Raw genomic sequence first — 14,125 nt, 5'->3', positions numbered from 1 at the left:
CCGTCAGGGCCTTCACGCTTGCCCCCACCTCCCATTTCCATCTTCAGATTTTGGCAAGGCTGCCTCGTGGCTGACCTCGTGACCTCCCGGCTGAGGTGTCTGAGTCAATGTCCCCAGCGGGGCCGCTGGGTAAGGCGATGGCCCAGCCATTCGCCGCCAGCCTCGGGCACATTCCGGTCTCTCTCTCCTCTGTGGTTTCTGGACTGTGTCCCTGCCCCCAGTGCGGTTTTGGGACAGGACGGCCTGTCTTGTTCCCCTGCTTCCCCGGCACCCAGAGAGAGCAGCCCCCGGGGGACGCTGACTGGGACGCTCGCTCCTTTCCTTTTTAAAGTCATGCCCTCTCCTTCTGAGCTCCCCCGAGAGCCCCCTTTCTCCCGGAAGTCGCTCCTGACAGCCCCAACGTCTCAACCCGCACTGCTCTTCCCGTCTACGCTCCCCACTGCGCGTGCGCGCAGCCCTGAGGACTCAAGGGCTCTCCGTTTCTAAGTGCTGTCCCCCCACCCCGCGTGTCCCCGCGTCTCTGAGCAGAGACCAGCTCTCGGTCGGTGCGGAAGGGCAGAGGACAAAGCATCTGGAGTCAGGAGCCATGAGCTCAAGGCTAGGTTTCCCGGCGGGTTGCTCCTTCTCTGCCTTGGTTTCTTCCTCTGTGACGCGGAAACGATAAAAACGAGACTCGCCGCCCTGAGGACCGCTGAGAGAAAGAAGGGCGACACTGCCCGCGAGGGGAGGCTGGACACCGCCACGTGCCCCGGACGCTCCGGCTCCCAGCCCACAGCTGAGCGCTCGGACGGCCGGAGCTGGGCCTGGCAGACAAGTTTTCGTGACTCGAAAGCCCCGTGACCCCACACAGGCTCGACGGTGACTTAGGAACCTGGATGTGTATGTACCCTGTTCGGTCCGCAGGAGGAAAACCAAAAAGCTGGCGGGCCTTCCGGCCGCTGTGCTTGTGGCCACCGACCCTGCCCGCCGGCGCTGTGCGTGCAGAGGGCAGTGCGGGACAGCGGGGCCTCTGGTTTGGCCGGCCACTACGTCAGTCACCAGACAAGTCCTGCCCGGACCCCTGGGCTCTGGGCCCCCACTTCCTGGTGTGTGCACCTCAGAGCTGGACTCCTCAGGCGGCTTCCAGACTTCAAAAGCATCATCGCCAACAAGACACTCTTTTTTCCTCAAAGAAATAGGGAGGGATACTTTAAAAAGATGAAAGAGACTTAGTTTGGCTGAAGTGGAGGGCAAGAGGCCTAAAGCACCGCTAACCTGAATGATCTACTGTGGATAGGCTCCTAAGGGCCTTTCAAGATGGAAAATTCCAAGACTCTGACAATTTTAAAAGACCTTTAAAAACCCGTGTTGTTTCCTCCCGTTCACTTCCGACATACCTTCCTGCAAGTGGCGGTTGACAGGCCAGAGTGAACGGCCTGAGCTATTCACACTGTACCTCACAGCTGAAAATGACTTTGGTCCCTACCCACTGTGGACGTTCACATGCCTTTGAGGTGCAAGTATGCTGTTCTCCACAGCCCCACCCACAAGTCCTTTAAAGTTACAGGAAAATCACTAACATGACAGAAAACCCGCTGCAAAGGAGCAGGAATAAAGGCAACCATAAAGAGGACGGTGTGTTTTCCTGGCCCTGGCGACTCTGGGCCTGAAGGAAAGGATTCCGGCGGCCTGGCCAAGGCTGCGACGCCCCTCACCAAATCCCCTCTTCTGCTGAGCGGGAGTGTCGGCCAAGATCTCCTTACTGTAGGGCCGGTTTTATTAGCTCACTGTAAAATGCTGCCACAGTGCCTGTGCTGTGCCCTGGAAAAACCGCTAGGTGCGGCCATCCCTCCTCTCCCCGCCACACACGACCCTGACCGGGCGGCACGACTTTGCAGAGGCTGGGCCTCCTCACCCACAAAACAGGAGTGATGCTACCGCCCTGATCAGCCCCATGCCACCGAAACGGCATTTTGGAAACTGAGAAGTACTTTGTGAGGTAAGGGATTATCATTTTATGCTAAGACACAAACTTATAATGAGTTTAATCAAGTCAACACCAAAACCCCCAGACGATAAGACACCTATCGCCTACAGTCTTCCATGGGGTCACAGGCTGGGGAGTGCCTCCCCATCTTTAGAGAGAGCAGTCATGATCCGATGGGAACCGTGTGGCCTGGCTGCCGCCCACCCAAGAGCTGAGCAGCAGGTCTGAGTGGCCGACGGCCCAAGTCAGTTGCCACTCTCTCAAGCAGGTCAGGATTGTGCTCGTCAGTTGACAAAGTTTCTCTTACAAAAGGAACCTCGGCGCTTCCCTATTTGCCCCAGTATTTAGAGAAAACAATCTGAATGTTTTCAGGCCATTCTGGAGAGAGGAGCCAAGGGCATCAGAGCCAAACCCGGACCCCGTTAGATCGTCAAACCCCTCCTATTACCCGAGACGGGTGTTTGACCTCTGAGGAGTGCTTTCAACACAGAAGCCATTAAAGATCACAGACAGTAAGAGACACGGGCCCATGTAATGACAGGCCAGCAGATGAAGAGTGGATGGGCTCGGTCACGAACTTGCTGGGTGACCCTGGGTAAGTCCCTTGTCCTCGGTCCTCGGTTTCCCCATTATTATAGCAAGGCGGTCCGAGATGATTTCTGTGGTCCCTTCAACTCTACACCGTTATGATTCTAGGTCTCCTCCAGACACTCTTCTGTCCCCTTTTTGGTCCCCATACTCACCCCGTGGCCATGGCTGGAAGGCTTTAGCACAGGGAACCCTGAGGAGGTGAGTCCTGTACTCCACAGGCTCTGCCGATCAGAGGACCACAGACCCTCGGAGGGCAGCAAACTTGATTTTTAGACTCAACTTCAAACCAAACAGGAAAAGGAAGCTGAACCAGAGACAAAGGGGAAATAAACCCCAGTTACAAACTGAAACCTAGGTAGAAAATAGAGAAACAAGAGGCTCACAGTACAGAGCCCCAGCAGCGTGGGCGGCCGGGAGCCACCACCACCTGAAACTCGCAGGCCTCGCAGGCCGGGGCCTCAAGCCCCGAAGCACTTCCTGCGAGGGCGCAGCGGCAGGCTGGGCGCAGGGCCTGCGGTGGTACTGGCTGCCCCCCAGCTCAGGGCCTCCCCGCTCGGCCTCAGCCACCTGAAAGGTCTGGGCCCGGGGTCTCCCACCTGCCCTAGAAAGGGGAGGTCAGGGCGGGTGGCTCCCTAAAGGCTTTTATGAAAAGGCCCCGAGAAAACTCAGAAGTATCCTCACCGATCCTCCGGAGGACACAAGGCTACATGATGAGGTTTTAACAGCTGCTAAAGGTTTAATATTGACCTTAGTGCCCGTTTTGCACCTCTGCTGGGGAGACACTTCTGACGGGGTGATCTCAGTTGGCAGCTGAGGGCCTGCGAGGAAAAGAAATGTGTGGGGAACACAGGAAACCTAGCCCTGTTACTTGTTCGTCAAGAGGCCCTGGGGCTTCAGTTTCCTCAACTGTGTAACGGGCTAACGACCCTTACTTTGCCTGCCTCCACCGGGCTCTCGTGGAGATAAGGTCCATTCCCAACCCTTGGTTCCAAATTAACTGGGGCCGCAGAGAGGCCTTGTCCCAGAACCAAAACACAATCACTGAAAAGCTAACGACCAAAGGTATTAAGATGTTATGATTGATACAGCGGGAAACAGCTGCACAGAGCAGTGTAGGAAGAGCAGTTCTAGCCGGACAGCTAAGCTAGAAAGTACTTTGAAGGTTGAAAATGTATTTAAAAAAAATTAAAAAAAAATTTTTTTTTAATGTTTTGATTTATTTTTGAGAGAGACAGAGACAGAATGCGAGTGGGTTGGGGCAGAGAGAGGGGGAGAATCCGAAGCAGGCTCCAGGCTCCCAGCTGTCAGCACAGAGCCTGATGCGGGGTTCGAACTCATGAACCGTGAGATCATGACCTGAGCCGAAGTCAGACGCTTAACTGCCCGAGTCACCCAGGCGCCCTGAAAATGTATTTTAAAAGGCTTTCAAAGATACACATTCCCTTTTGAGCACTGCTTTAGGTGCAAACCACAAACTTAGACATATTTTGCTTTTTATTTTCCTTTAGTTCAAAATATTTTCTATTTTTCCATATGATTTCTTTTATCTATAGCTTATTTAGAAGTATTTTAATTTCTAAATATTTGGTGTTTTTAAAGTATCTGTTATTGTTACTTATTTCTAATTCTATTGTGGTCAAAGAACGTAATTAGTGTAACTTTTTGTTTTTCCTGGTATGATTTCAATCTTTTTTTTTTTAAAGAGGGAGGGGCAGAGAGAGAGGGAGAGAGAGGGGGAGAGAGAGAGAGAGAGAGAGAGAGAGAGAGAGAGAGAGACCCCGAAGCAGGCTCCAGGCTCTCAGCTGTCAGCACAGAGCCCGATGTGGGGCTCAAACTCACGAACTGTGAGATCATGAGCTGAGCTGAAGTCAGCCACTTAACCAACTGCACCACCCAGCGCCCCTGATTCCAATCTTTTAAAATTTACAGAGACCTGTTTCATGGCCAGGCGTGAAGTTTACCTTGGTGAATGTACTATGTGCACAAGGACATGTATCCTAAAATTGGGTATAGTGTTCTAAAAATGGAAATTAGGTCAAGTGTTGTTCAGATCAAAGTCCCTACGGTTTGCTGATTTGTTTTTGTCTAATTGTTCCATCAACTGATGAGAAAAAGGTTTAACATCTCCAACTGGTGATCTGTCCGTTATTCTCTTTAATTCTGCGATTTTACTACATGTATTTTGGAGCTCTTATCGGGGTACCTATACTTTCATGACTAAAATATCTTCCTGACGAACTGACCCTCCGATCGGTAGGAAATGTCCCTCTTTATCACTGGTAACCGTTTGTCGTTAAGTTTACTTTATCTGGTATTAACGTAGTTGTGCAGGTTCTTATGCTATTTGCTTGGTGTATCCTTCTCCGTCCCGTATGGTTTTCTGTTGCTGCTGTAGAAAATTACTGCACACTGACGGTTTATAATACAAATCTGTTATCTCAGTTTTGTAAGATAATAGGTCAGAAGTCCGACATAGATCTCACGGGTCTCACTGAGCTAAAACCAAGGTGTTGGAAGTGCTATATTTCCCTCTGGAGGCTCTAAAGGAGAACTTCCTGGCCTTTTTCAGCTTCGAGAGGCCACCTATGCTCCTTCCTCATGGCCCCCTCCTCCTCCTCCTACAAAGCCAGGAATGCAGAACCACTACAATTCACCCTTCCAATCTAACATCGATCTCTGACCAGAGCCAGGAAAGGTTCTGCACTGTGGTCGCTTCTTTTGGCCATATCTGAGGGGTCTTTTGACGGGGGGGGGGGGGGGGCTTTTATTATTTTCATCCTTATTGAGGTATAACTGACAAAAACTGTATATACATATAAACATATCATTTATCTACATTTGAGGTGTATGGCTTGATGTCTTGATATATGTATACATTGGGAAATAATCGCCATGGTCAAGCTAACGAACATGTTCATCACCTCACACAGTTACCATTTTCTTTTTTAGGTTTTCCACTTTTAACAACTCATGGGATTAGACCAGCCCCCACTGGATAATCAGGATAGTTGCCTCATCTCCAGATGCATAACTCCGATCATATCTGCCACCTAAGTGGCATAACTTGCCTCATCTCCAGATGCATAACTCCGATCCCTTTTGCCACCTAAGGTAACATGTTCACAGCCTGGGGATTAAGGTGGGATGGTAGCATTACTCTGCCCACTACACATCCGTTTACTTTCAGCCTCTTTTACTTTTGTATTTAAAGAGTGTCTCTTATAGACAGTATACAATTGAGCCTTGCATTTCCACCTGGTCTGACAATCTCTATCTTTTAACTGGAATATTTAGTCTATTTACATGTAATTTATTGACATGTTTGGACATAGGTCTACCATTTTGCTGTTTTCTGTTTGTTTCATCTGTTTTGGTTTCCCTGTTTCTCTTTTCCCACATTCTTTGGGATAAATTACTTTTTAGAATTCCATTTTAATTTCTCTATGGACTTTATGGCTATATGTCTTTACATTATTATTATTATATTAATGTGTATTTTGAGAGAGAGCACGTGGGCAGGCAGGAGAAGGGCAGAGAGAGAGAGGGAGTGAGAGAATCCCAAGCAGGCTCCGCAGTAACAGTGCAGAGCCCGGTACAGGGCGCACTCTCACAACTGTGAGATCGTGACTTGAGCCAAAATCAACAACTGGACGCCTAACTGACGGAGTCACCGAGGGGCCCCTTCATATTATTATCTACAGGTCTTTCTAGGGATTGCAATAGACATTCTTAACTCTGTACAGTATACTCAGAGTTACCATTGTGCCACTTCCTGTAAAGTGTTAAGTACACAGCGATCACATAAATGCACTCCCATCCTTCATGGGACAGTCATCACATGTATTACAGTCACAATACGGTGTTATACATTAATATATTTTTGCTTTACACAGTCATGTACACATCCACATAAAAATATATATATTTCACAAGAAAAAGTCTCCTATTTACTTATATACTTATCCTTTCAAGTACTCCTCATCCCCTCCTAGACATCTGAGTTTCCATCATTTTTCTTCAGCTGAGGAATATAACAGCAGGTATACCACTACAACAAATGCTTTAGCTTTCTTTTATTTGAAAAACACCTTTATTTCGCCAACATACTTTTTTCTGAATAGAGAATTTTGAGATTTTTTTTTTCTTTTAGCAGTTAAAAAAAACATTGTTCCACTGTCTCTGACATCCATGGTTTCTGATGAGAAGCCAGCCATCATTTATGTCATCATCCTCTGTATATAATGTACCATATTTTCCCTGGTCGCTTTGAATATTTTCCTTTTCTTGGTTTCCAGCAGCGTGACTATGATGGGCTTAAGTGTGGTTTTCTTTGTATTTATCCTGCTAGGCGTTTGCTGAGATTCTTGGATATGTGAGTTAAGGTTTTTCAGCAAGTTTGGGAAGGTTTTGGTAGTTATTTCCTCAAGCATTATCCTTCTGCCCCATTCCCTTTCTCCTCTTCCTCAAGGATTCCAATCATACACATTTAGCCCTCTTGGTATCATCCCCCAAAGTCACCAAGGCTCTGTTAATTTTTCCCAATGTGATTTCCCTGGCTTTTAGAGGATTTCTATTGATCAGTATCCAAGTCCACTAACCCTTTTTAATACAATCTCTGAGCCACTTTTGTGGATCTCATCCAGTGAATTTTAAAATTTCACCTCTAGTACTAGAATTTCCATTTGGTAAATTTCTTTTTACAATTTCCATTTCTCTGTATGTCTGCTCACTGTATCCATCTTCTAAGTCTTTGAGCATATTTGTAACAGCCACTTGGAAGCACCTGCCTGCAAATTCAAACTTAAGCATCACTTAAGGGTCTACTGATTGCTTTTCCCCCTCACATCTTCTGGCTCTTTATATGTTCACAAATTTATGACTGCATGTTAGACATCGTTATGACATGCTGCAGAGTCTGTGTTATACTGTCTTCCTTTAAAGGTACTCAATTTGTCCTAGCAGGCAGGTAAATTACTGGAAGATTCTTTCAGTGCGACCAAGTGTGTATTAATTCCTTCTTAAGTTCTTTTTCCATTTTGAACTTAGCCCTAGGGGGTAGCCCTTACTCAAGGGCACCACCCTCACTCCTAAGGTATGGCTGTTCTGGGGTCTCAACTGAATGCCTGAGGTGCTCAGTGAGGTCTCTTCATTAAGGCTGACTAGAATCTCCAACACATCCCAGCACTGCACGAACTTGGGCATCATCATTCAGTTCTTAGCCCTTCTGCAGGCCTCCTAGACCGTCTCATTCTACACGTGCATAGCCGGCCAGCCCTTAGCCAGCTACCCAAAGTGAACCCCTACACAAAACTCTGCTATCCCTGCTCCTACCACGAGGCTTCCTCTTCTCTATTTCTCTGCCCTGCAACATCCAGCTATTTCAGAAGCCTGGAATTCCAATATGTATCTGCCTTCTGAGCTCATTAAGATCACCTTTCGGCCGGAGCCCCACCACTTTGTGCCAAAACCAAAAAGGAGTCCCAGGCAGAAAGCCAGAGCCACTGTGGGGCTTATCAATGTTTCTGCACTCAAGAATTGGAGTCCTGTGCTACCTGTCAATGCCTGAAAACAACAAGAATTTAGTATTTTATGCAAATTTTTAAGTATCCTTTATATTCAGGTGCTTCGTACATTTTGTTCAGTTTCACGGGTTTTTTGTCAAGAGAGCAAGTCCGTGATCATCATGCTGTCGTGGCTTGCAGCAGAAGTCAATGATGATTATGAAACTACCAAAGGGTACTCTTTTTCATTTTCTGAGCACTTCCTGAAGATGTCAGCCTGAGTGTAAACATCTTCACCGTGAGAATGTGCCTTTCACCTCCATCCTTCCTCTCCTCTGTCCTCCAGTCATATGACAACTGTCTTTTCTCAGTTTCAATGAGGAGATAAGCGGGAAGAGTGCACCTTCTGAGGGCATTCTTTTAACTCTGCCGTCTAACTTTGATCAGGCACTTGTGCAAAATTATGAGTAATAAGAAATGTGGAAAGATTTCTGGCCAGGGTGTTATGAGATATGGATTCGTGCCCACGCTTTCTCACTGATACACCATACATCCTTGGGCGTTCACTTCTCTACTCTCAATCCTGGCCTCCTCATCTGTTCAATCAAAGGACTGGCCACGTTAATAACTATGAACTGCAGGTACAGCACCAATTCCTAAATCAATCATGTCAAGGCAATAGAAAATGCTAGAAAAATAGGATAGGAGCTGTTAACATCTGAAGAGCAATTCAGTGAGAGTGTTAAGAAATGTCCTGTTTGAGGGGCGCCTGGGTGGCTCAGTTGGTTAAGCATCTGACTCTTGATGTTGGCTCAGGTCATGATCTTGTGGTTCGTGAGTTCTAGCCCCCCATTGAGCTCTGCACTGATGGCGGGGAACCTACTTGGGTTTCTCTGTCTCTTCTCTCTCTGCCCCTCCCCCACTCACTCTCGTTGTCTCTCTCTCTCTCTCAAAAATAAACTTGAAAAAAAAAAAGAGAAATGTCTTGTTTAAGGCAGCACCTTAGAATGTATTACTATGAATTGAACTCAGCACTTAGTACACTGTTTAGGATGTAGTAGGTACAGGGTAAATGTTAACTGCATGATGAATATATGAATGAGTGAGTGAATGCAAGGAAAAGTCACCAAATCTCACACAGGATACTAAATGCTAAGGCATTTGGCTGTGCATCTTGAACACAGTAAATGCTCAGTAACCGCAACTGTATTGACTTGATTTGAAAGAGTGTTTTCCATGTGTCTAGATCCCAATAGACAGCAGAGTGACTGATAACAAATCAGGGAGCTACACTAAAGGGCACTGTACTTAGGAGACTGAATTCAAAGACTTGTGCGGCTCGGGAAAGTTATCTAACTTTTGTGGCTCTTAGTTTCCTTTTCTGTAAATGGACTGCTTTCTCTTCTACTCTCTCTTGGTGGGATGTTTGAGCATAAAACGGTCTTTGACTAAGAAACATAGAAAAAATTCTGCTTTATTATACTGGTTTTTCATGAAATTTGTGCTTTAAAAAAAAGAGTGTTCTGATAGGAAGGTCCTCACTTCCTAGGAACGGAGAAGAAGGGGGTGGAGAAATGGCTACAGAGAATTAGTTACCACCACTGACACAGGAAAACCTGTTGGCAAAGCTGCATGACCAAACGCAATCAAACCCGGGTTTGCCCTTCAAGAGCCACCTCTTCGGTCAAGTGTTTACTGAGCCCCCACGATAGACAAAATTATTCCTGCTGTTATGTTTCTTCTGCATTCTACAATATTATCAGTTTAATTGTCACAGATGGTTGTTCTTTAGGGAGGGGCTATCTGTTTTATTCTTTTATACCCAGCTGTGCTCAGCACAATTCTTGGTAACCATACTGGGTGTTCAGAATGTTTGCTAAACTGTTCTGCTGAAGACCGGTACTCAGGAAGTACGTGCATTACTGGTGTACAGAGAGGATACTGATATGGTCTGGCTTTTCAAATGTCAGCATTTGCAAAGGGAATGTTTGCGCCGAGAACGCAATACCAGGGTGCTTTGCCCCTACAAACTTCTATCCCAACCGAGCTCCTGGCCAAACTCATCTGCAGCACAAATAGACATCACCAGCCAAGCCACACGAACGCTCCAAGGAAACAATGATGAACTCACAGGGGAAAATTCTAACATCTCTATTATATGCTTGCACTTATTACAGACCTGGAAGAGAAACAACAAATGAAGCAACCTGTGATATATAATAAATATATATTTGATCTGTGTCCCAGTTTCTGGCCTGCAGCTCCCCAAACCCCTGGAATCTCCAAAGCCTACGAGCAATGGGAGCATCTTTTGTTATATTTGGTCTTTGTCCTCACTTCCTGAACTAGATTCAGTGTGATCTAAGTGAAATGGGCACCTTCTGTTATTCATAACAACCCACACATCTGGTGTTGGAAGCGAAGTTGTGATGTGGTGATGTGAGAGTAAAAGAAACACAGAAATGAGTTTCTTCTTTGGAAGACCTATACCACGGGAAAGAGAATTTTAAAATTTAGTAAGTATAGGGGCGCCCGGGGGGCTCAGTCGGTTGAGCGTCCGACTTCGGCTCAGGTCATGATCTTGTGGTTCGTGAGTTCGAGCCCCGTGTTGGGCTCTGTGCTGACAGCTCGGAGCCTGGAGCCTGCTTCGGATTCTGTGTCTCCCCTGTCTCTGCCCCTTCCCCACTTATGCTCTGTGTCTCTCTGCCTTAAAAATAAATAAAACATTGAAAAAAATTTAGTAAGTGTAATAAATGCCAGTGGAGAGATACTTAAAACATGAGGTGGGAATAGGCAACGAGGAAGAACCAAGTGATTTTTTTTTTTTTTGGTTATAAAAATATAATTGTTGGGGAACCTGGGTGGCTCAGTTGGTTGAATGTCCGACTCTTTATCTCGGCTCAGGTCATGATCCCAGGGGATGCTTCCTAAAAAGGAAGTAGTGACACAGGCTATGACGTGAATGAACCTCGAACACGTGACGCTAAGTGAAAGCAGCCAGCCGCGAAAAGACACACGTCGTATGACTCCATTTCTAGGAGATACGCAGACGAGGCAAATTCGCACAGGACACGGATTCGTGTTGTCGTGGGTGGCGGCAATAATCTGTGCCTGGGTCTTAGTTTATGAAGGTGCCCGAGTGACGACGATGCTGCGGAAAGAAAAGTCTGATGCCACTCACAGCTCCCCTTAAACAAGAGGCACGGTGTTAGGCACCAGTGTTGCTGGGGGGCAGGGAAGAGCGAGGGGGAAGCAGAGGCCACAGCTTTTCTCGGGGTTTCTGTGGGAAAGGCAGAGCAGGGGGAGCAGAGTTAAGTGCTAGTTTCAATAATTCCAGCAGGCTTGAGAGGACAGGGGCTGTTCCCAGTTGTCTGGGGTTGTTTGGGGCAGGAGAAATCCCGGCGTCGGGGACTGGGAGCCTGATAAAGGAGGTGTTGGGGGTATGGACTGGGACGGGCTGGTCTGTCGATGAGAAGTGGCCCCACCATCAATTTACTGTCTACAGGAATCCGCTAGCTCTGTGAGGGCTCTCTCCCCGGCCAGCAAACCCCACCCCCCAAGATGTCAAAACCTCAAAAATATATTTAATGGCGGTGGGGGGAAGGCATGGGAAGAGACTGCTGAACGAGTATGGAGCTTCCTTTAGGGGGGGATGAAGATGTTTGGAAACTGGAGCGGAGCAATGGCTCCACAGCGCCGTGAACGTACACGATACTGTGGAGTCGCAGATTGAAACGGCTTTAAAAATAGTTCAAAAAATCGGGGGAAGCAAAAATCTAGTGAAGTTTTCTGTTGCCTGAGGTTTAATTGTGTTTGATAAGAATGATAATCAAAACCATTTTTAAAGCAAGTGTATCTATAATTTAGGACAAAAGTTCCAGATACATCAACGTTTGTAGGCGTGGGTATGAGTCTATGTGGAGCAGAGGAAGGGAAGAGAGTGTGGATGACTGGGCAGGCCTGAACCTCGAGAAGCCTTAAAACGACGACAACAAAAAAGAAAGATAAGCACGGGTCACAATAGGTTAGGAGGTGCAGCCAGGAGAATGAAACAGAGCGTATGGCTTTGAATTCAACTGAAGACAATTTAATATATATATCCAGAAGGTGAGGCAGGAGGAAAGAAAAGGAGAAAAAGCATTTTAAAAATATGGGAAATATAGAATAAGACAGAAGTAAGTGCTATTACTCTCATCTCCTAATTTTTTCTGCTGTGTACCCTCTAGGAATATTTAGGAAAATTATGTATCCTATGGCATATTTTTTTTAGGTGGCATCTATAATTCTTCCTGGTAAGTTTAGATGGCTGCAAAGGACTTAACGTTTGGAAACATTATATGTGGTATATGTACATTAAGTACGTTAAATTTATAAATGCAATTTAATATGTGAGCTTAAGCTTTTTTTTTAAGATTAAAAAAAATTTTTTTAAGTGTCTATTTATTTTTGAGAGAGAGAGAGACAGAGCACGATCGGGGTGGGGGTGGGCAGAGAGAGAGAGGGAGACACAGCATCGGAAGCAGGTTCCAGGCTCTGAGCTGTCTGCACAGAGCCTGATGTGGGTCTCGAGCTCACAAACCGCAAGATCATGACCTGAGCCGAAGTCGACACTTAATGGACTGAGCCACCCAGCACCTCTTTAAGATTTTATCTTTAAGTAATCTCTACTCCCCCATCGTGTAGAGATTACACAGACTCGAACTCACAACCCTGAGATCAAGAGTCACACACTGACTGGCTGAATCAGCCAGGCGCCCCCTAAGCTCTTTCAATTCATGAAAAAGGTCTGTCATAAAACATAACCGGCACAGCCTGTTTACTCAAGCTAGGCAGCCGACTCAGATTGACTTGCTATCAGAAAGATTCTGACTGATTTTCCAAATCAAACATGCTTATACACTTCAAAGTGAGAGCATACCATCTCTGAAGTCTTTAAAGTTAAAAAAAATTTTTTTTAATGTTTATTTATTTTTGAAGGAGAGAGAGACAGAGTGTGGGGGGGCGGGGCAGAGAGAGAGAGAGGGAGACACAGAATCTGAAGCAGGCTCCAGGCTCTGAGCTGTCAGCACAGAGCCCGACCCAGGGCTCGGACCCACGAACCGTGAGATCATGACCTGAGCCGAAGTCTGACGCTCAACCGACTAAGCCACCCAAGCGCCCCTAAGTTTTTAAGTTTCTTTGTTTTGAGACGTGGGAAGGAAGGGCAGATAAGGAGAGAGAGAATCCCAAGCAGGCTCCCTGCTGTCAGCGCAGAGCTGGACATGGGGCTCGATCTCATGAACCGAAATCAAGAGTCAGACACTGAACTGATGGGGCCACCCAGGCGCCCCACGTCTTTAATTTTCAACGGACAACCCGATAGATGAGGCGTGGCGCTACGCCGTGACTTGATGGCCTTGCTGAAATGAAAGCTGCCCTCTTCCACGTTCCCCAGGGCTGCTTCCTCTGCTCCCAGGAGACTCTCCTTTGGGGCCAGTGCACCTCAAGTTAGTCCTCTGTTTGGTCTGCTGAGGGCTGGGTTAGCCTGAGGCAGTGAATCTTCCTAAGATTTGGAAAGGCAGGCGACGTGCCCGTCTGCTCGAGTGAGAACAGAGGAATTCTGAAAGGTGGCGTGGGGAAAGGGAGCCAGCACCCCACAGGCACACGGGCAGACAGACCCAAGTCAGCACAGAGTACGGATGGAAACGGGGGCTCCGGAAACGGATTGCTTCAAGCCGTCCTTGCCAGGGGAGCCCCAGGAACACATGTGGCCTGGTTTGAAGGCAGCTGTACTCATGTGACAGCAGTGACCTGCCTACCACAGACTGGTTAAAAATCACCAGTCAAGAGACAGGGATTGTGGGACACGACAGAAAACAAGCACCAGAATTGTGCAGTTTACACAAGACAGTTCAAACGAAAAGATAATTCAAGATGGAAAATTAAGGCATGGAAAAGTGGTAGGGCAAATCTAAGTAAAAGAACCCCATGGTAGCAATTCTGATACAAACACAATTTAAGGAGAAAAACATGATTGAGGATCCAGAGAAATACTAACTACTAGAAACAATAATCGTGGCCACGTACG

The 14,125-nt window shown here is 46.9% G+C and overlaps 1 protein-coding gene and 1 long non-coding RNA gene across 5 annotated transcripts in view; one reads left to right on the top strand and one right to left on the bottom strand.

Annotated features, from left to right (window-relative positions):
• EVL (Enah/Vasp-like) overlaps positions 1-14,125 on the bottom strand; it is a 152,259-nt gene that overhangs the window by 74,009 nt on the left and 64,125 nt on the right. Inside the window, exon 1 of one of the 4 annotated variants that reach the window (XM_047864568.1) lies at positions 2,710-2,862. The exons of the other annotated variants lie outside the window; for them this stretch is intronic. Within the exon in view, the coding sequence (XP_047720524.1) occupies positions 2,710-2,720 (11 nt within the window). The 5' untranslated portion in view covers positions 2,721-2,862. Of the gene's footprint in view, positions 1-2,709; positions 2,863-14,125 lie in introns of those variants that run through there. 4 annotated transcript variants of the gene reach the window in all.
• LOC125169004 (uncharacterized) lies at positions 2,353-10,579 on the top strand. Its single transcript, XR_007153392.1, has 3 exons — positions 2,353-2,561; positions 5,507-5,668; positions 9,608-10,579. It is a non-coding gene; the product is annotated as an uncharacterized LOC125169004 (long non-coding RNA).

Source organism: Prionailurus viverrinus, chromosome B3, assembly GCF_022837055.1.
Source record: "Prionailurus viverrinus isolate Anna chromosome B3, UM_Priviv_1.0, whole genome shotgun sequence".
NCBI lineage: Eukaryota > Metazoa > Chordata > Mammalia > Carnivora > Felidae > Prionailurus > Prionailurus viverrinus.
Note: the sequence above shows the minus strand (reverse complement) of the source record. Positions and strands in the feature narration are given on the sequence as shown.